General features: G+C 43.5%; 1 protein-coding gene across 1 annotated transcript in view; it reads right to left on the bottom strand.

Annotated features, from left to right (window-relative positions):
• DPP4 (dipeptidyl peptidase 4) overlaps window positions 1–22,308 on the bottom strand; it is a 77,806-nt gene that overhangs the window by 17,982 nt on the left and 37,516 nt on the right. Inside the window, exons 11-20 of the mRNA XM_040644555.1 lie at window positions 14,169–14,304; window positions 12,118–12,162; window positions 9,803–9,910; window positions 9,471–9,538; window positions 8,489–8,542; window positions 8,003–8,124; window positions 6,143–6,190; window positions 5,799–5,897; window positions 3,332–3,401; window positions 717–911 (exon numbers count right to left, since the gene is read on the bottom strand). Of these exons, the coding sequence (XP_040500489.1) occupies window positions 717–911; window positions 3,332–3,401; window positions 5,799–5,897; window positions 6,143–6,190; window positions 8,003–8,124; window positions 8,489–8,542; window positions 9,471–9,538; window positions 9,803–9,910; window positions 12,118–12,162; window positions 14,169–14,304 (945 nt within the window). The remainder of the gene's footprint in view (window positions 1–716; window positions 912–3,331; window positions 3,402–5,798; window positions 5,898–6,142; window positions 6,191–8,002; window positions 8,125–8,488; window positions 8,543–9,470; window positions 9,539–9,802; window positions 9,911–12,117; window positions 12,163–14,168; window positions 14,305–22,308) is intronic.

The following is a 22,308-nucleotide window of genomic DNA, read 5'->3' as shown; positions in this document are numbered from 1 at the left end:
GCCTGCCTTTTTTCCCTGAAGCACCTCACAGGGGTGCTGCGCGGTTCCCATGACATTGCGGGTAAAACACTGCCCATTTACCCGTGCGTTACGTGGTAACCACTATTCATCAGTAACGTCTCTCTTAAGCCAGACCCCATCTATCTGTGGGCTCATGGCTGGAAAGCACAAGAATGAGATGTGATTCATACATAATGAAGACCTTATAATTGTGAGTGAAGACGGCTGTGCTCCACAATTCTCCCCAAATGGCAGAGTAACCCTCAGCCCGCTTGTGGGGGCCACTCCCAGCACTTGAAAGCCACCACACGTAACGTAGCCTCCTGTGCCATAAAGAACACTGAGCGCCTTCGCTTAACCTTGACTGCAGGGGTACTGCTTGTTTAGTTAGATGTTTACTCGGGGTGCACTTATCCCTCAGTTTGTCCATTTGATGAATTCCGGTGTCTGTTCCTGAAAGGTTGTAGCACATATACCAAGTCCCTTTCTAGAGTCACAGACAGAGAGGAATTTAAGAAATACGTCTTTTTTTCACCTTTAGATAAGTCTATAAGGACATACATTTTTATCCAAGTGTGATATTTCACTAAAAATGTACCCCAAAGATAAAAGATTCATCCTAGGACACTTTACATTCTTTCCACTTTACAACTTTAAAATATAAATTGAGAGGGAAAAATCAGATGACCTTCGTAATTCATCTCCTAGTCACTCACCTGGCTGCTTCAATTTGATCTTCAACTTCAAATGTTCCCAGTCTTCTGTTGACTGCGTGCATGATCTTATCTCCTTGGTAACCACTTCCTCTGCCATCAAAGCTAGCTACGATAATGTTTTCTGTGCTTGCAAGGTAAGTAGCCCAGTTGAGTCTGAAGATAGCGTCTGCTTTTTGACTACACGGGCCTGCATATCTGTGAAAAATCCCAAATTGTTAGCCTTTGTGGTTTTTCTGAATCAAATGAAGAGCGCCTGTATTTCTACTCCCTGTGGACAAGAAGTATGCGTCTTCCCCGACCATGAGCCTGAAATCGTGCCAGTCACCAGGGTGTCCACAATGGTTCCTCTAAAACTTGGCAACATGACTATAATGGCTGTGCGTTTCCTTCAAAGATGCCCATCGGTTTTATCTTTGAAGATTGGTATCAAGCACAGACTTCATAGGCCAACATTTTCTAGGTGGTATATTTCTTGGAAATCGAAGAAATAAATACTTAATGGTTGGGATAGGGATGTTGTGTTATGAAAAATTAATGAGGATGTGACAATAAATGCAGCTTGGAATATAACCTTCCCCCTGGCTTGCAAGCACTCCTCCACTACATGTGTATTTCCTAGACTTGGACGTCCTGAAGGCCGGTTTGACTACTGTGTGATATGCACCGCATTCCCCCCCACTCCCAGTCCCAGGACAGGTTGCACACTAAGGCTCCACAAGTCACCGTGGGATGAGCCAAGGTATGAATGACCACTACTCCTTAAAACGTCAAAGGAGAAAGAAGAAAAACATAGATGTTGTTATTCCGCTTTCTATTTATTAGTGAGTTTAACTCCCTGCTATCTGCAATCTTTACAGGCTAGAACCCACTCCCACACAGCTGGATGCACAATCTCCATCAAGCCCTCTCATTCCCATCTGTTCATCAAGAGAAGTTCCTATAGCTCCTTGCATCTCATTTAAATATGTCATCTTTGCACGATCTACGGGACTCCTGGCCCCAGACCTTGTCCAGTACCTCTCCCTCCCAGCCCATCTCCCCTACTGGTCTGCTCGCTGTTCCTTCCACTTGCATGCCTTTGCTCTTCCCAGGGAGAGAAGTCAAAAGAACTTTGGCTTTACACAAACATTGTATTACTTTCATTGTAAACTAAATATTGTTACATTCTAACTTTAAAAAGAAGAATGCATTCATGCATTTCTTGTGTGAGGAAACATTTTTTAACAACATGTGAAATGCCTTGGTCCTTTCAATGATTTTAGATTCAGTGGAGGAAGAGCCTTCCCTTAATATTAGTTATGTATCAAGTTACCCTACCCCCTAAGATTAAACAACATTATTTTTAAAAATAGAAAACAAAGATTTAGACATCTAAGGATGGGAAGAGGAAAACAACTAAAAAAAAAACAAAAAACCAGGCAGTAATTTTACCATGTTTTTTTAAACTTTCCTAATGAAGGGGGGGGGGGTCTAACCATTCCTCACTGGGGAGCTGAGGAGGATAAAAGTCTCACTCTTTTCTAAAATATCTGTTTCCAGTATTGGCGCTAAAGCCTAAAGCAAATTAATGTCATTGCAGTCAAAGTTAGGCTTACTGAAAATCAAATAGCACATCTGGAAGTTTAAAATACCTTTTCCTCTTTCTTTGAGCTTTTGTGTTTTGTTTACATGGAACTGTAAATACGGTGCAGCAAGTTTGTGTTGGTTGCTAACACCCCTCTTTTGCTGGTGGTGGTGGTTACGATAGAAAAGTGATGTTCTTGAGTCTCAGTTTCCTTTTCTATAAAATGGGCCCAATAGAACTCCTCCTATTGGCTTGTAAATTATCTGATGGGCAACAGGCACCTGGCACGTTTGTTGGCTTGTTTTTGTCTTGTTTCTAATCAAGGAAATGAGACAGGCTGGGACAGGAGGAGTGGCATCGTGGTATTACATGGGAGTTCAGGGCAATTTTAGAAGGATTAAGTAAAAGGTATTCCCAGTCATTATCAAAAATATTTTACAAAGATGCCACATTTAGAATTTGCATGAATTTATATTTACTGTTTGAAGATGTGTGATTTTAGAACTTTCTCTGAGACGGGAAGAAGTCTGGATTATAATGAATGATTTCCTATATCACATCTTCTCTTCACCAAAGAGGGGAATGAAAAAAATACCAGACAGTGGTATTTCAAGAACTAAAGGAAGAGAAACTTGGTGTCCTGCTGCATCAAAGGCCACTAACGGAGATGTTTGGGCAAGTTTGGGGGTAAGCAAGTTGTGAAGACTATTAATATCCATCTCTTGCATGTTAAAATGTCCATGAGGTAAGGATAAAACCGGTGACCTGAAAATTCCTTTGAAATTCCCCTGTAGTTCAGAGAAACAAGTCAAAACTAAAGGACCATATGTCATCACGACAAAAGGGTGTCTACTTTCTGCAGTGGAAAGGTGGTAGAAAACAAAGGTTTGGGTTTGTGACTGCAAAATGGAAGAAAGAAATAGTCAAATTGCTTCCCAATGATTCAGGAAGAGACAAAAGATGCATTCAGCCCTAATTTTCTGTAAGCTGCAGCAGGTAAAAAATATCCAGTGGTTAACTTCTAATGTGTTCCCTCCTCTTGAATACTTACACTTCTATGAGTAGAGGATATTTCTTGGATGTATCAAAATGAGGAGGCAAGATCATCTGATACCAGAATTCTAAACAAACATAAAGATTAATTAGTAAATTAAGAGTAATTATTAGCACATGATCTAGGTTTCTTTGCAGTGATAAATCATAACTAGTATTCAACAATTTGTTAAATTACAATAGAAAAAGAAAATGAACTGCTTGGATTCAGTATGTTTTTAAGACATAAAAACATTCTCTTGCAGGCTAGAATACTAGTTAAGATTAAAGCAATGAAGTTGTTTCTATTATATCTATTAAATATATTGGTGCCTTGTAAAATAAAAGTGCATCTTAGAATTGCTAATGTTTTGTTTTTATGATTCTGTTCTTTGGCACTGGATCTACTTATCTAGTTTGTTTATGGCTTATGTTCTAAGTTTTCCTCCAAAATGTTTTCCTCTTCTTGAATTTCCTTGAAGATGTTTAGGATTTTTAGTTGGCCCTACATCTATTTTAGAATTCTGATTTAATAACATTTTTGTAATTCTTACTGCCATCCCAGACCGCAAAGCTGAGTTCCCATTTTCAGCTCTGTGTTCCACAGAATGAAATCAGGTTTACATGGAGCACACTGTTGTGTACGTTCTGGGTGATCTGCGGGTCTGTTTAATCCTCTGTGCTGGAATTATCACCAGTTTAATAAAATTTGTCCCTAAATAACGACTTGGTTTCCTTTACTCCCAAATTCAAGATGATGAGTTAGATGAATAAATCTTTAAGACAGAGAGATTGAGAGATGTTTTATATTTTAATCAGATAATTTCCAGCTTCAGTAGATTTAACCTGTAGGGGAAAAAAAAATCCATATCTCGAGAGCTGATGCTTCTTTATGTCTATCTTTCTTTTCTTTCTTTCTTTCTTTCTTTCTTTCTTTCTTTCTTTCTTTCTTTCTTGTTAAAATTATTTTAGTTGAGGAAAAAAGAAAGATTTAAGAGTAAAATCTTTATATAGCTGGATTTCTCTTCAATTTGTATTTTGTATTTTAGATATATGCCTTCTGACTAAATGTGCTTATAAGAACAAAAATTTAAGTATTTATTATTTTTCAGTAGAATGTCAAACTATGTGTTGATCATGATGTTTTTAATAAATATGCCAAACCCACCATTTGATCTCTCCTTTGTTTGAATTTGTACTAGTTGATTACAAGTGTTTTAGCTCCATCTTTCTGAAGATGTAGTTTTTCCTTTGGGTGGGTGGGGTTCTTTGTAATCCCCAGTCCCACCTCCTTCGGCCCCTCCTCCTCAACTCCCCCCCCCCCTCCCGCGCCCCTTCCTGGAGTTTGAATGTACAACCTCCTCCCTCCGGGACTGTCCAGCTCTGGCAGATCCAGCCTGGCAGATCCAGCCTCGCTCTCCTCCCTATCACGTTGCCCATCCAGTCCTGTGGTTTCCCTGAGCCAAAAACTTTCGGTGTCCCCCACTGTTTGTCACATCTCAGTATGTGGTGCCTTCTGCACCAGCAGCCTAGGGAGCTCTCCGGAACTCTAAGTCCTTGCCTATCGTGCCTGATTCAAGGGCCAGCAGCACCAGCATCACCTAGGAGCGAATTACCAACTGGGAAACCTGGGCTCACCCTGCCTTGCCGAATCACAAACCGACCCGACCCGACCCGTTAACAAGGTGCCCGGCCATTCATATGCACATTGAGTTTGCGTAGGCCTGCCCTAAGCTCTTCTTCACAAGCACCCTTGACTCCCCAGCGCTTTTCCTGCCATTTAAAATCGTATGGAACTTTTCTACTGGATCTATTCGAATCTTTTTTATTATTATCCTATATTAAAAAAAAAAAAAAACCAATCCTGGCGGATTCCCCTATCCCCCATGAGTAATCAGCTCTTAATGGGAAAAACAGCAAACAAATAAAAATGAACAAACTACAAAATTTCCTCAAAGACTCCTGCCCCATTCTCAGTGGTTCCTGCATAATCATCCCTGCTCAGGCTCCCAGCACAGGGACCAGGTTAACTGTGGCAGGGAGAAGGTTAGGAAAAATTCAATATTTCTCTCCCGAGATTAAAGTTTAAACATTTTACAGCCAACCCTAATTTTTTATACAATCACCTCAGATATTTTTATCTTTTTGGGTTAAAGATAAAATATATCAGGATATCATTAAGTTAAACACTCAATATTTTATAGAACAGAGTTACTAACAGAATGAAACTGAAGTAGCAATAGTGTGTTTTTTTCCAAATGCTTTCCTTTTAACAGAATAACTTTTACATAGAGTGGTATTGTATTTTAAAACAAAAAAATGTAAAACTAGCAGTTCTCATGACAGAATATTTCATAGAAAAAATAACCTTAAATGAGATGTACATATAATATCAAATGTGCATTTTCGGATCAAGTTATCATGTTTAGTTATATTTTTATTAGTGTTTCCAGGAGCAGTTCAGTTCCTAAGGAAATTTAACTTACTTGTTTCATTCAAAATAATGAAATCCAGTTTTTTTGAGGGCATCTGGACTTCCTGCAGCATTTTATCCAAAGCTGAATTGTCTTCCAGGACTCTCAGTTCTAAACAAATATTCCAGACGGCAGTAATTCGTTACAATGTGAAGAATTCGGACTGTGCAAAGCACTAACGAACAAGTGGCAATTCACTGATGGGACTATACATACTTTAGATTATGAACCTGGAGTTTCAATCAGTGTTTAAACACTCTAAAGCTGAAAAAAATCGCACTGTGCGAAGTACATATTGATCCTATTCACACACATTTCTCTAAAAAGCAAAGGAAAGGTGAAATGCTAGAAAATACCTTTATCGTCACTGCTACTATGCAGAGTGTAGAGGGGCAGACCAGGGCCTGTTAACAGGAAAAATGTTTTAGGTGAGGCTTTTTAAGAAACGCAGATAGCATGATAACAATATTTTTCAAAAATGGCCATTTGCTACCATTTAACTTGATATGATTTTAATATCATTAACTCCAATAGAATAAATATCATAGTAGATAAGGGGCTTAATAAGTGTTAGCTGTTTTTCCTTTTCCTTGAAATAGTGCAATTTGAGATTAAGAAGTATTACTGGAAAGGCACAGGGCTCAGTAGAATGAAGCAGAAAATGAACCTCTGGCCCCATTGAGTGCTTTGGGCATGCTGCCTCCAACTTCCTCAACTGTGAGCTAAGCCAGAAGACCCCCGACACTGCTATCTTTCCTTCCCAGCCCTAAATCCACAATCCGGCAATGACCACGCCCACTCTCAGGTCCCGCCCCCTCAGGGCGGAGCTCCGGAGCCAGCCTGGGGGGAGGGGCGGATTTCCCTCCCGCTACCCCCACCCCACCGAGTCCTGAGCCAGGGGGCACATCTGCACAGTGCCTGACTTGGATAAGCGATTCCTTTCTGGCATGCAAAAGTGTTTTTCTCGCATGAACATATCTTCACTATTTATCCCAACTGTGGTAGTTGCAGGCTAGAAGGTAATGTATAGAAAAGCTATTTGGTGAGCTATTTAATTTTGAAGCATTTAGATAATATTAATATTTTAGTCTTGATCAGAACCACAGCGAAGGCATTATAAAGACCTGGGTTTGAATCCTGACTTACCTGCTGTGTGACTTAGGACAACATATCTATGCTTTGATCCCTTTACATATAAAAGGAGGATAATATCTACTTTATAGAGTTTTCTTAAGAATCAAACAAGACTACAAATATAAAACTTTTAGCACAGTTCCTAGTATGAAATGTGTGCCCAAGAAATGGTGTCTAAAAACAGTCACAGAAAAAAAAAAGAAAGAAAGAAAGATGTAATGATAAAGAAAATGTGCTAGTAAATAAAGACTCAGAGAGCTGGTTTGGAGATCTCTTTCCGGCGAGGGACAGTTCTTTTTCAGAATATCCAGATTCTCTCATTTTGAGAAGTAATCTAGCATAGCGCTTGTTGGAGGGCTCAGAGGGCTCAGGCGGTGGAGACCTGTGCTTGAATCCCGTTGTGCCTCTTATTAGCTGTGTGATCTGTGGAAGTCACGTTGCCTGTCTTGCCAAGTTTCTTCATTTATAATAAAGAAAACAATAAGAAAATAGCAACAGAACATAGAGCAGTGAGCAGGTTGGGTGACAGACACTACCCACCTACAGTTTTTCATCTAAAGGGGCAAGTGCATAAGATAATAATTAAAGATCTACAATAAAAAAACGACAATAAAAAAATCTGTGTGTGTGTGTGTTTGATGAAGGCCTCTGCTGTACATAGTCTCCAGTGTGTGTGTGTGTGTGTGTGTGTGTGTGTGTGTATTTGTTGTGCGTTCAGTCAAAAGCAAGCCAGGCAACTCTCTTGGTTAGAAGGGGAGGAAAGGTGGCTAACTCACCACTTAGATGAGCTTGAAGAGAAGGGGCCTTCGGTGATTTCAAGAGCGCCTCAGATTCAAGAGGAGAAAACTAAGCAGGGCAGAAAGGTGTCCCAGACTGGACACAGAAAGGGACAGATGGGCACAATGAGCCAGGAGGGTGACAAGAATGTTGTCTGAAGAGAGGAGGGGACGAAGTCAGCTGCTGAGTGGAAGGCAGGAAGAGCATGCAGGCTGAGGGAATGGAAGGAGCCACTTCAGATAGACAGACAGACGGACATGGTGGTCCCTGGGCTGCTCTCCCTCCCCATGGCAGTTCACACTTACCTGAACACCTCAGCTGATAGTACTTTGCCTCTTCACTAAATGATACAGAATAGTACTGACACCTTTCTGGATTCAGCTCACAACTCAGGCACGTCACCTTTGTGTGGTCGCTCAGCTGGATTCTGCAAACCAATGGTAGAAACTAAGTGTTTGATGAAAGAATAAATGAAAAGACAGAACTGAATAATGCCATATTCTAGTTTCAAAGGTATCAGAATGCCAAAGCAAAGCTCAAAAGCTTGTTTTTTACTGTGCAACAAATACATGAATTAATTCATAATAACCTCAAACCTCCCATTGTTTGGGAACAACACAAAACATCTATTGAAGTCATTCTTTTTGTTGACACCTGGGGTTTGATTTATAAGGGAATGAAAGTGCTCAATTACAATTCCAGTTAGTTAAGACATGAAAAAAAAAAAAAGAACCCCAGAAATTGTTCTTCAGCTAAAAAGACTCGAGTCAATAATTTGATTTAGCTCTTACTTATAAAGATTTCTTCCTCCTGGCATTCCTTTATATTCATTACTAATGTAGTATCTGGGAAGAAAACAAATGAAATATATATTAATTATGTTTTTAAAGAAAGTCAAGTACACTGTATTTGACTCAACACCAAACATTCACGCTGGCCCTTCTCGTACCATCCTTCCCTGCCCCCTCTCCCCCAGAAGCCATATTGCCCGTCATCTCTAAAAAGGAGATTCTATTTTTTAAAGCAGACTAAAATATCTGAATGCAGGGATTGCTCCCTTCATTAAAGTGACAATCAAAAACTCAAAAAAAGTCTTTTTAAAGAAAAGTCCGACTGGACAACCAGCCTGAAGTTGAGAGCCCACGTACCTATATTGTTTTCCATTTTTTCTGTTTTATTACACAAACTACTGGCTGGCAGGAGCCCCATCTGTCTGGGAGCAGCAGAGCCACTTCTAAAGAGGCCCTTCAGAAACTGCTTTGGGCAGTGGCAAAAATCCTCCGTGTTGAGACCCGATAAGGAATCATAGAAGTGCCTCAGATTCTAATAAAAATAACGCTCCCTTTCCACCCACTCGTGCAGGGTAGTTGACAGCCTCTGCAAAGCTTTCCATTTTCCAGAGTAAGGCCGAGATATGGACAGATAAAATAAAAGAGCCTCTCCAAGCCTTCCAAAAATTCGGTGCCAGTTAAAATTGAACCAAATGCCCCTGACGCTGGTTCGGTGTTCCAAGACGTTTAAGAAAAAGAGGCTACAGCTCTTGTAACGTAAAGCAGGTAAGAGCAAGAGGTAGAGCTGCTGGGTGGCATGGTATCAAATCCGCTAAGCATATGTGAAAATCATTAAGGCTTCCGTATGTTGAAAGGAAAAAAGTACTGAACACATTCCAAATAGACTATTCTTTATTTGTACGAGATTTTCCCCTATTTCTGGGCAAAGAGGGTGTGATTACAACGAGTACGTTTGTATCCTATCAATTATTAGAATACTCACAGGTAATCACTGGTAAGAGCTTCTATCCCGATGACTTCCCAAGCTCCTTTTGTAATAAATGTGCAACCCTAATGGGATTTTTTAAAAAGACGTTTATTAAACTCTCTAATCGAAGTGGAAGGTTGAATCTTTTGTAGCAGCAATTTAGGTAATTTTAGGTCTTCTTCTTGAGTTTCCCCTCCCGATCCCATCATCCTCCAGATACCGCTTTGGAATTTGAATTAGCTGGATTAATTAGCACACACTGATTGACTTTACCCAATGATTTCCACTTCGAGTTAGTCTCATTAAAAAAGAGATCAACCTAAAATAATTCATGAAAGAATACTTACTTGCTTATCTATTTGGAATAGGCAAATGTGTTTGTAGCCATCTTGGTCACTGATGATCTTGTAGAAGCTCTTCCCATCGGAGGTAAAATGAGGTTCTGAAGGCCTAAACTGCAAATAATAGAAAACAAAGAACAGATTAGAGCACATCAGTCTCATCTCAGCACCAACTTTAATTTTTGAAAGTCCTCTCGACATCTCTGCCCAAAACCCATGCTTCATTTACTTGCCAAGTGTCTCAAAAGAAAATTCTCCTTCTAGAAAATGCAGATAAAAAGATCTGTCTCAGGGAATTTTTTTGCATGGAGCAAATGACAGAAAGCATGTAAAGAGGCTGACGCGGGACTCTCTGCACATAGCAGTGGTTATCTCTGGACATCTCTCTGTGGAGGGTAACTCCGTGACTTCTGGCTATAAATGTGCAAAAATTAGCCTTCGTCTTCCAGTTTTAACAAGTACATTTCCTCAGTGTCACAGATGTGCTTTCTTGAAACAGACTATTATTATTATTCTAACTGGGAGTTTGTACATCTTAATCTCCTTCGCCTGTTTTGCCCATCCCCCACCCCTGCCTCCAGGCATCCCTGAGTGATTGCTTTCTGTTTGGTTGGCTTGTTTGCTTGAAACAGGCTATTATTTTTACGGTTTCAGACAAGAGGTGGTTTTTAATTTGAGGGATTTGTTCCCTCCTTTTAAAGTACATATTTCTTTTTGAAAGCCAGAAAGTCTTTAACCATTTCTGGACTGGATACTATAAAGGACGTCTGTCGTATATTTCACACGGAAACATTCTCCTAGTTACCATTTTTATTGTAAGTCTTTTCATTTTGCTAAATAGGATCAACAATTTACCAAAAAAGTAGTTGTATGGAAATATAGCATAAAATTTCCATTTTTCACAGTTCAATAAAAGAGAGTTCTCAGAACATAATGTAGTTTAAGCAGAAGAATATCTATCCCAGCCTGAAAGGAACGTGTCGCTTTACGACTTCGATTTCCTTACTACATTTGAGAGCAGGTAGGAGATGGTCTTTTAAAATTGTTGGTTCACTTTACCCTCGATGTTTCCTCTCTTATCAGCTCCCATTTTGGGAAGGAAGAAAAATGCTTCCCTCTTCTATTTAGTGATTCAAAGCGGATTCATTTATGGAGCGAGCTGAGGCGTGCGGTACACTTGGTGTTCTCATTACAGAGCTCTGAAACACATTCCCCTCTCTAGACCTGTGTTCACAGCCTTATCTTTTTAATACATTTCCCTGTTTCCCCTGGATGGAGTTGTGCCTGGTAGAAATGTGTGAAAAGTGGCATCTGTCTGGTTAAATACAGAGAGGAAAAAACATATTTTTTTCAAAGAGTCGTGAGGAAGTGTAGCGTGTCTCTTGCCATGGAGGAAACCACTTTTCATGTTGGCAAACCTCTCCCCTCTGCCCAATCAATGCCTGAAGAAAAGGGACGTGTGAATGCTATCGGAGCTCTGCGCCCAGCTGGAAGGGGTCCTGTTTCTGGACCAGGGGCCTCCCCTCAATGGCCCCAGAGATGTGAATGAAATCTTTACATGGCTTTTTTTTTTTTTTTTTGGTCCCTTTGTTTCTCTCTTAAGGGAGGCTTAACAGAAGCGGTCAGAAAAATTAGGTGAGATGTGTTCATCATCTTTCTATGAGGTGCCACGATGGCTGGAGAGCCTCCTTTAACTTGAGTCATCCCATGGTCCCGTAGCCACACGGTTGGTGATTTTGTGCAAGGCCTCGTGCGGTGGGAGTGAGAAGCGTGACAAGTGTCTGAGGGTCACTGCGTTTTCTTGGATAAAACTCGGCATCTGGGGCCCTAGTAAAGCGTGAAGCTGCACGAGCAGGATTCCTCCAAGGGGAGGTGCACAGCAGTGCTGCTGGATGGATACAGTCGCAGCCGAGGTGCTGCTGGATGTAGTCGCGTCTCCTTACACATTTGGGTAGGCTGTGGATGGAAGCCGTGTTTTCTGCCTCCAAAGCACGGGACTTCAAAGAGGCGGTCAACGAGCGCATTCGCCATCTCCGGTTGCTTTTTAACTTTTCAGGAGCTACAGTTTGCTAGAGTATGTCTTTTGTTTTGTCTGCTCTCAAGTTTTTGCTTGTCCTGTTCCTTTTTCCAATTGAGCATGTTCTGTATTCCCCCATGAAAAGCTGTCTCTGCGGGGAGCATTTCAATATTTTGAGAAAGAGGTCAAGTAATAGCTCTATTAATAGCAAATGACATCGGGCCCTCCTTTGATATATCTACATATCAAATAGCTCTGAGGATCTGATCCATACCAGAAAACCCCACAACTCTGAAGCACTTACTCTTCCAACCCAGCCGGTGGTACTCATTTCGGTGTGCTCTTGTGCCTAGGGAGGGAAAAATACAAGGGCGGAGTTTCAGAGAGAAGTAAGTTATTCATTCTACTCTTCATCTGCAACCTGTGGTCCTAGAAGCAAAATTGTACTTAAAATAATTGAAAACGATCTCCATTTATGTATTTGCATTTATGCTCAGATTGTTTATATAACTGCATTCAAACATTTACCTCTCTTGCCTAGAGCTCTGTCTTCCATATGTGGCCCTGGAAGCTCCCCCAGCATTTTCCATTCAACACGTACAGAAGGTGATGTCCTTTATCTTGCCTCCATCACCAACGGCTTGCTCTTACGCCTTCATTCTGCTTAGTGTCCCCACTCTCCTAAGCCGGAGTCTTGGCAGTCACTCTAGATGCCCCCTCTCCTCGCAGCCCCCTCCCCACCCCTGCCTCCTGCTTCTTTGACTCCTCTCGTCCTTCTCCACCGTTACTGCCTTAGCTTCTGTTCTCCCTGGTCCATTGCCCTGACCTCCGGTTGGAGACCCTGCAGCTCTTCTCCTCTTCCACCCTGCTCAACACCCGCTGACCTCATTTGGCAACAGATAGTTCTATCTCATTATGGTCCTCTCCTATTTACACCTAGGAATAGTTCCCAGTGTCTTACAAGTAAGTCCAAACTCCTCAGAACGGCACCTGAGCCCCAGCCTACCTCCACCCGCGGTTCTCACCATGGTGCCTCTCCCCAGCCCTTCGTCCTCTGGAGCCCCATACCCTCACCCTCCAAGCATCACTGGATGCCCTTGCACAGCCTCTGTTCACAGGGTCCTTGTGCCCTTGTCTGTCCTCGGTGCTCTAGGCCTCCCTTGTCATTTCCCATCGCCTTTCCCCAGTTGAGAGGATCGTCTTCTTTGGTCCTACATTCCCTCTGTACTTTGCTTATACCCTTTTAAGGCACACTATCCTGATAGCAGGATGACAGAATTCGCAGCAAGCAAAGAGCTTAGGTTTTCTAGTTTGGAGTCTGGCTGTCACGTGACCTAAGAACGTCCTTCTCCACAGCGTCCGGCTACTTTGAGTGTTCAAGAAACGGTAACTATTATTATTGGTCACCCTAATGGTATTCCCTACTAAAACATACGCACTTGGGGGGCCGGCATGTTGTCAAATTTGTTTCTTTTAAAAATGCAGAGCTGTGCATGGACTTGGGACATAGTAGGTATTCATTGTTTGCTGTATAAATAAATGAACAGGCAAGTCAAGATACAGGGTGCCCAAGCTTTGTGAGGCAAGCATCTGACTGTGCCCGAACAGGAGGGGGTGTGTACAGGGGGAGGCCCATAGACACAGAGCCCATTACCGGGAAAGGGCTTGGAGAGGTCTCCTTCACAGATGCCAGTAAATCTTCCCTGGACGTTGCCCGTCCCGAGGCTGCTGGTACCCAAGGGGCTTTAATTCTGATTCACCTTGGCTGAACCTTGGTTGTTTTTTGTGGGGAACGCCCTGCCCCCCAGCACCTCAAGGTTGAATTAGCACTCGCCTTTGTCTTAATGTTGCCACCCTCTCTGCCTGGTAGTTATCTATTTATGATCTAAAGCTGTTGACTGCTGAAAGATAGTCAGAGGGTGGTAAGAGATTTGTGGCCTTTTGATACTTGCTTTGTTTCACATATTCTCAGCCAGTCATTCTCTGCTTCCCATACTTCCTCTACCGAAACACACTTCGTTGACTTTGCAGCCCCTGGCCCTCTTGGGCTTTCTGAATTTCGACATCAAATTCTATATTCTGGGTTCCCAATCATCACCCCCTCCCCAAGTGATAATATCCATAACTAAAACACAGTATGACTAGTGGGTAGAGATGAAATGGAAGTAACACCAGATACCAGATTCTCTAAAAGTTAGTCAGGACTTACCCACTGCTTCAGGGTCTGACATAGAGTCAGAAAGAAAAGAAACTCAAACTTTATTTCCTGATTCCCAACCTTTCACTCTCCCTGTTTTTGTATAGTTCTTGGATCACATGTAGCTTTAGAAGCAGAACATCCCCATTAAATCTTACCACTGTTTTTCTCCAACTGTTGGTGAAATTATCATAGTCACAAATATCCATGACTGAATAGTTCTGAATCCTTCGGAGCCACTGCAAAGAAATCCTTTCTTCATTTACCCATGTCACATCACACAAGTAGTAATCCCTGGAAGGAAGGAAGGAAGGAAGGAAGGAAGGAAGGAAGGAAGGAAAGAAGGAAGGAAGGAAGGAAGGAGAGAGAGAGAGAGAAAATAACTATTTTCAGACCTTGGTACAGATAGACATTTTACTCAATGAAATCAATCTTAATAGGCATTTAATTTTAAATGGTTGTCGAAACCATTTAATACCACAATATTTTATCTTTTCTGAAAGCTTAAAGTGTAATTTAGTTTTGAATGGAAATTAAAATACATCTGACAGGAAAAATAGCAGCTAACATCATACAGTGGCTTAGCAAACGTGATTCACACCACGGCTCAGGATTTTTCAAGTCCTCAACTTGGCCTTGGGTGGTGCCAGGAAGTCAAGGGTGACATTTTCCCATCTCTTTTCTGCTGCCTTGAGAGAACATTACAGTGAGGCCAGAGACACTGGCTGAGATTCGAATATTTTCTGGTAATTTGACGTGCTTCTCCAGAAAATTCTTACTTTTAGGGTGAAATTATAACTGACCCCTTTCTCAACTTCATTTTCAAAGGGGAAAAAATTGACTCACATCTCTACAGACTTTGAAAATCAAATAATTATATTGTAAAAATCTTTTCTCAAAAGTCAAAACATGAACCGTGTGAAAAAGTCAAGGAACCTTAACATAAAATTTATACAAATGGAGGTCTCTCTAGCATGCATTTTCCTCCAACACATACTGTTAAATATTTTTGGAACTACCTTTTGATTTATAGTGAGATGCATGGAATTCTCAACTTACTTTTCTGCTAGCCTCCCTAAATATTTGCTCTGGATTGTTTATTTTATTTTATTCGCTCCTCCTAGCCCCCAGTGTGATTTTGAATGGCTGTTCTTAAATCATTTGTTTCCACTGTCTGATCAAAGCCTTGTTCCCTTTTGTCAGAAAAATTCCAAGAGAATCTTTTCTTCCCCTTTCTTCCTGACTGGCCCCATGGCCATATCCTCCTCATCACCCCATACGCTCTAAAATGCCCCTTTGCTCTTCCCTTCACAGGCTGTGGTCACGCCCTCCTTCTGTCTCTTTGCTCTCCTTGCTCCACCACAAGCTCTCTGAGGCACGGCCACAGCTTTCTTGTTCACAGGGTGTCCCCAGGCCCCAGCGGAATGAATACCTGGCACAAAGTAGACACTCAGTGAAATTCTATGGAATGCAGCACTGACAAAGGGGAAAATCCTATCATGTTCTTTGTGGCCTAAATAGCTCTGTCCTTCCTCAGAATTCACAGATCATGTCCTGTCTGCACTCCCTTCACAGACATGAAAGCAAACAGCCACTATTCATTGAGCAGTTAGGATGGATCGCCACTTCACTATCCCCCTTCTATAGCTGGGGACATCGCCTGTGTTAATGTTGCCAGGGGCACCTCCTGGCTGTCCCCTCTGCAGGTGTCATGTACTGAAAGAAGATCAAACCCCTTCCCCCAGCAGCGAAGCACCACCTTCCCACCAACAGGGACTCCTCTCCATTGCAGCCCTTTCTCTTGCTCATAAGAACTTATACAGCAGGGCGCCTGGGTGGCTCAGGTCATGATCCCAGGGTCCTGGGATCGAGCCCCCGCACCCTGCTTCCTGCTCAGCAGGGAGCCCGTTTCTCCCACTCCCTCTGCTCCTCCCCCACCTGTGCTCTCTCTCTCTCTCAAATAAATAAACAAAATATTTTTTAAAAAGAGAGAGAAGAATCTATACAGCATCCAGTCCAGATGGCTGGTATTCCATGAACACTTCCTGAGATTTCCCAGCTGCCCCTGCTTTGTTCAACCTGCCCTCAGTCTGAAACCACTGCCAGGCTCTGACTTCCTTTGGTCTTCCTCAAATACCCATTACGCCTTCTTGGAAGGCCCCTCCTTCCACACTGATATCAGCAGACTTACAGGACTCATCATTAATGACGGCCAGGCTGCAAGGTCTGAGAGGGTGAGCCCCTCTTTGCACGCACAGGAGCAAGGGCACCTCACGGAGTCCAGCTCTTCTGCCCTGTGTCCAACCCCCAGGCGTTAAATGAGAAAATGGAAAGGCAAATAAATCTTGCTGGTGATAGGGAATAAATCATCGCCAAGGGGATGGAACGTGCAAGGGAGAAAATAAAACTTTTTGAGATTAACTTTCTAGACTTAGGGTCTGAAGACTTTCTCAGTAAAGAGCCAGATAGTAAATGTTTTAAGTTTTGCGGGTCACATGTGCTCTGTCACAATTACTTATCACTGCCCTTGCAGCACAAGAGCAGCCAGAGACAATATATCAACGAACACACGCAGAGGAGTTTCAGCGAAACCCTGAGATTTGAAGTTCATATGATTTTCAAGTCATGAAATATTATTCTTCTTGCGATTTTCCTTCCCAGACACTCAAAATTGTAAAAACCTTTCTTACTTGCAGACCATACAAAAATGGGGCAGGGGGCTGGCTTTGCCAGTGGGCCCTGGCGTGCTGATCCCTGCTCTACGCCCGTGGTTCCTATTCACAGATCAAATCCCTTTGTAAATCAGATGAAAATCATGTTCCTCTCTCTAGAGGGGAAAAAAACTCTCTTCACATACATGCACACGTTGTCCCAGGGCTCCATGGGCATCGATTAGGATCAGGGGCTCAAGAAACAGCCTTCCGTTTTCTAAAGCAGCCCGGTTGGAGGAAAGGGCAGGTGAGGGGGGAAGAAAACTCTTCAACATAATTAGTGGGTCACCTCTAGTAAGTGCTTTGTCTCCTAAAAACCATTGATCATACTCCAGGTTCAGAAACCAGCAGTAGAAAAGCAACTTTTCCCCACTGGAAAAGGCAGAGTAATGGAATTTGGGAAATCTGCCAGGAAACTCACATGCATCTGGCACCTTCCCTGCCCATTTCTAGATCAAAGGTTCATGAACCTGTATCTTCCACTCTGTCACCCGCGGTAGCCTCAGGTGCACTCTGCACCCTCTGACGCCTCTGTAAGGGCCGTCGGCCAGCGGATGAGACATTTTGAATCCTCATGTAAACATACTTCTGTTTAACCACAGCTTCTCTTTAGGATTTGGAATTAAGGCAAGACAGAGCGACGCTGCATACCCTGCCCTGAGCCAAGCTCGTGCCAGTCTGAGATGTCAGTGAGTCATAAAAGATATATAAGGGAACCAATGGCCCAACTGTCCTTTTTATTGAAAGGTTTAAGTCCCACTTAGGATCAGAAAAGTCCAACAAGCAGGATTATCAACTATACTTTGCACTACATGCTGATTTTTTTTTTAAAGATTTTTTTATTTTAGACAGAGAGCGGGCCAGCGGGCGCAAGTGGGGGAGGGGCAGAGGGAGAGGGAGATAGAGAATCTCAAGCAGAGTCCCTGCCCAGCCTGGAGCCGGGGCTGGATCTCATGACCCTGAGATCATGACCTGAGCGGAAACCATGAGTCGGATGCTCAACCAACAGCCCCTCAGGCGTCCCTACGTGCTGGTTTTATTCCGTAAGAACAGAGAGGCATCTACTAAGTAGACTGGTTATGTAATGGTGGGAAGGGGCAGAAGAGGGACCATCAGGCAGCCTGGCCTTCCCTTGAGCCAGAGACTCCGGTTATCCCAGGTTAGGCATAGTGATTCAACAAGGTCTTCTAACTTCTGGAACAGTGTTATTCCAAGGAGAGGATGATTGACTTTAATACTAAAGCAATGGAGTAATTTCTGGACATGATAATAGCAGTTCACACCCATGGGCAGTTTACTATGTGCCGGGGACCGTTCCAAGTGCTCGACGTAAAGTTTGTAGCCCCCTATGGGGTAGGAAGGCGAGGTTCATGTTTTGCAGACAAGGAGGGGGAGGTGCGGAGAGGGTAAGTAACTTGCTCAAGGTCACACTCTGGCAAGTGTTGGAGCCCCGATTCAAACCAAGCGGTTGGCTTCAGATTTTCTGTTCCCATTAGCTCCCTCTATAGAACCCCCACCCATCCCTCTGGTAAATACTGTTGGCTAGCTTTACCCTCTCGCTTTTTTTTCAGGATAAAATTCCTCACTCTATGAGGTCTATTTATTCCCACAGAGTTGTGTAAACTAAATAGCTGAATTTTATAAAGCAAATTATATTTGAATGTACTGGACAGACCTGCTTTTGGAGGTCATACTACAGAGAATCCCTTTGTAAAGTGACCGTTGCCTTACAAATAGTGGGCATTTAATAAATGTTGAGTTGCGTTCGTTCTCCTAATTTGTGTAAATGTTTCTTTTGGTATATTAAGGATACTTAACATCAGGTAGGCATTACTAACTGGAAAGAATATTGGAGAGAAATTGCTCCTAAGAGCAATTGCAGACGGTGGAGTGATTAATTCGGTGAATCACCCAAGGAAGCCGGCGTTCTGCCAGTGCTGGCCCCGGGCTCCATGCCTCCCTCTGCTCTGATGGGGATGCCAGCCCTCCTGGGGCTGCTGACAGATCGCTGAGGAGAAGGATAGGTGGGGTGAGGGCAGCACCCACAGCATGTGAGCTCCCGATCGGCTGCCTGTCCTGAAGTGTCGCTAGCTTCCAGGCCATTTCAGGCCAGGTCATTTATCTCCTGTGTGACAACCCCAGACCCTGATACCGCTACAATATGGATCAAGGATTATCAACTGCTCAGAGGAGGCATTTATCTATTGCATCATTCAGGAGCAGAAAAAACAGGGTGGGGCAGGTCTTGAGCTGGATGTGATGGGTCCCCGGAGCCATTCAGCAGATGTCGGGTGGGGTCACCTCAGGAGAGCAGGCCCTTCCCAATCCTCTAGCTCAGGCCACAGAATCTGCAGATGGCTGGGAGGAGGCAGAAAAGGGGGACTGCTACACAGGGTCAGTCGGAGGCTTATCTTCTGTACTGGCTGTGTAAACCATTTCAAACACATTAAGTCACACATATAACATACCTCATTTATCCATGCAGAAGCTTATTCATTTAGCCTATAAATATTCACCAGGCACTTGCTGTGTTTCAGGCACCCCCTGAGAGGCACTGGAGATACTATGAGAAGATGGGCCTTTACCTATAGAACTTTCTTACTTCAATCCAGCCACGTGAAGCCAGGCTCTAATTAAAGCAGGTAGGGGGGATTATGATTTTACAGTCTATGTTGTTTTCGCTCAAAGAGTTTGAGCTCGCAAATTCCCATTATGAGTCATCCATACAAATGAGCAGCCTAACGAGTCTACTCCACTTGACCTCTAATGCAATGAGGGCAGCAGGGAGGCTGCCTGCCTCGGTAGGATTTCCCCTGTCGAGACTCTGTGGTGCAAGGACAGGGCCTCGAGGGAAAATGAGTGACGGGTGCAGGCGGGGCGGAGGACGGAAGAAACACGCCCAGCGTCCGAGGGCTACGCTCCGGGCCATCCTACACCCCAGGAGCTAGCGGATGGCTAGGAAACATGGCAGAAGGTGCTAGGCAGTTTCTGAAGAGGCACAACTTGCTGGCCCTGCTGGGTTTGCATGAGGCCAGAAAGTGGGGCACCACCGCCTGCTAGAATGTTTTCCCCAGAGAGGACCTCGAGCCTGGTTTTACATAAGCTGCAGCCTCACTGGTGTTAATAGAAACCAGGGCTGGATTTATAATTCCCTATATAACACATTCCTGAGGCATTTCCAGAAACGATCTCTCAGTAAAATACATCTCACACAAAATATCCCCAGTGAGCGAGGCAGTCCTCACCAGGAGTGCAGCACAAAGATCTGCACACAGTGACTTCAGGGTTCCTTTGCACGGGGCAAAAACTAAGTGCTTGGACTCGCACACGTTTCCGGAGCTCAGCTCCTGGAATGAGGTTTCTAAGGGGGAAAGACCCCACAGATGAAGACCTGTAAAACGGCCATGACAATGACACGGTACGCAGTGGTCAAGTAAGATGTGAGTGGGACATCAAGCACAGTCCCCGCCCACAGGAAACACTCAAAGCATTGAAACTCCATTATTCCACTGAGTCTAGTCTGGCAGGTGCGGACCTTGTCCTCTTCCCAGATCCCATGCTAACTTGCTGTGTGACCTTGAGCAAAAGAGTTTCCCTCTCTAAGCCTCAGTTTGTGTCCCACAGCGTTGTTCTCAGTGTGTTCTGGAAGCCCACAGGTTCTAATATCCTGACTCCTGGGAGAAGTGGAGGGGACAAGGCCTTTGCCTGCAACCTGAGCAGTAATCATCTGATTGGTTTCTGGACCTGTACTCCTGTGTTCTATCACACTTGAAAAAAAGGCTTCGGGTCCTTAAAACATTTTGTAAACGACGAGTGAGGTCTAAAGCCTCTTCCGGATCTAATGTTTTTCAGATCGGGGCTTTCGGCTTATCTCCCCTGCAGACAGATGTTGGTCGTAGACCAGGAGGTCACACCAGGCGCTGCTGCCCTTTCCCTGGACAGCCCGGTACTTCCACACACGTGGGTTACCTTCCCCTTCAATGCCATCCCCCCAGCTGTGCCCTGTGGAACCCTTTCTGCTCAATCCATGCATTCCCTAGGATGCTTTCTTTGATCCCTGAGTTCACGGAAAACCCATCTCCCCTCCTCGGAATGTCTCTGGCCTTCTGTTTACGCCTCTGGAGTATGTGCTTTTGGAGTCATTTATGGAATATATTCTGTCCTCTGCTTGGTCATAAGTGCTAGAAAGACAGTAGCTCAGCCCTATGGACATTTGTTATGTAAACAGTGGGTGCTCAATCAATGCTGAAAGAAGAGATGACTGGACTGGGCCACACAGCAGATCTTAGAACCTCCAGATAAATTTTTATACCTTTATACCTTGGACAAACTCAGAAGAAATAATTTTTTAAATTTACTGATAATTGATTTTCTTCCTCCAAACGAATGGGTTCATATAGATATTTCTAATCAAGTCAATGAATTAATAACTACACAGCAAAGCCTACAGCATGCCTGATGTGGTAAATTCAACCCCGAGAAGATGCTTCCATGTTGCTCTGACGATAACTTCAGGCAGCTGAGGGCAGCGGCTGAATTCACACAGAGGGAGGCACCTAGCACAGCACTTGTAAGCTCTTTCTTCTAAGTCAGAAACACAGGCTTGAATACAGACTCCTACTTGGTCATTTGTTTAACTTCCAGGCCTCATTTCCTTATATGTAAAAGAGGCATATAATTACAGTTGTTGGAAAAGAGTTACTTTAAATATTAATAGAATAAAGCCTGTGATAATGCCCTGTGTCTGGCACATATGAGTGCTCAGTATATACTAGTTATTATTTAAAAGCAACAAGAAAACCAACATAACGAACGGAAATGAATAGAAAGCAACTTGCAGCCACAAATTGCATGCAATGCCGTGGTTATCTTTACAGGAAAAGCACAGGGGGCTGAGGGTGAGCGGCAGCAGAATTGCCAACCACCAGTTATTTAAGCAAGTGACATCTTGAGGCATATCGGTGTCATGAGGATCCTTAAATGTAACCGTTTCCCTGAATTTCTCCAGTTCTCATGAGGACCTGCACAGCCCTCATGATCGGACCTCACTCCTATCACTCACTTCTCTACTCGCACTGCTCTGGTCACTTGGCCTCCTCACAGGTCCTCTCATGCACCAGGCCCATCCTCTCTGCAGGGCCTTTGCACCTGCTCTTCCTCTGCCTGGATACCGAACCCCCAGCTACTCAGGTGGCTAGCTGGCCCTTTGTCTCACATCACTGCTCATGGGTCATCTCATGAGAGAGGGCTTCCCCGACCTCCCCCCACCATCACCATCACCTTGCCCTGCTTTGATTGTCTTCACAACAATATTCTGTCTACCTGGCTGTTGTCCACCTCCCCAACCTCGAGTGTAGGCTCCATGATACCTGGGACTCTGGCTGCTCTATTCACTGTGCAACCCCATCACTGGAACCATGTTCAGCATGAACACATGAAATGGGGGCTCAACAAAGAATGGCTGATGAAGGAGGCAACGACTTCTGACCCTGGGGGGATACCATGGGATGCTACCCCTGTTTCTGCCATTCATTTTTAAAATGTTCTCTCCAAGATCTGTGAAACTGTGTACAACCCACACTTTCTG

Source organism: Ursus maritimus, unplaced genomic scaffold, assembly GCF_017311325.1.
Source record: "Ursus maritimus isolate PB19 unplaced genomic scaffold, ASM1731132v1 scaffold_1, whole genome shotgun sequence".
NCBI classification, from domain to species: domain Eukaryota; kingdom Metazoa; phylum Chordata; class Mammalia; order Carnivora; family Ursidae; genus Ursus; species Ursus maritimus.
The sequence above is the reverse complement of the archived record's forward strand: the minus strand, read 5'-3'. Positions and strand labels throughout refer to the sequence as shown.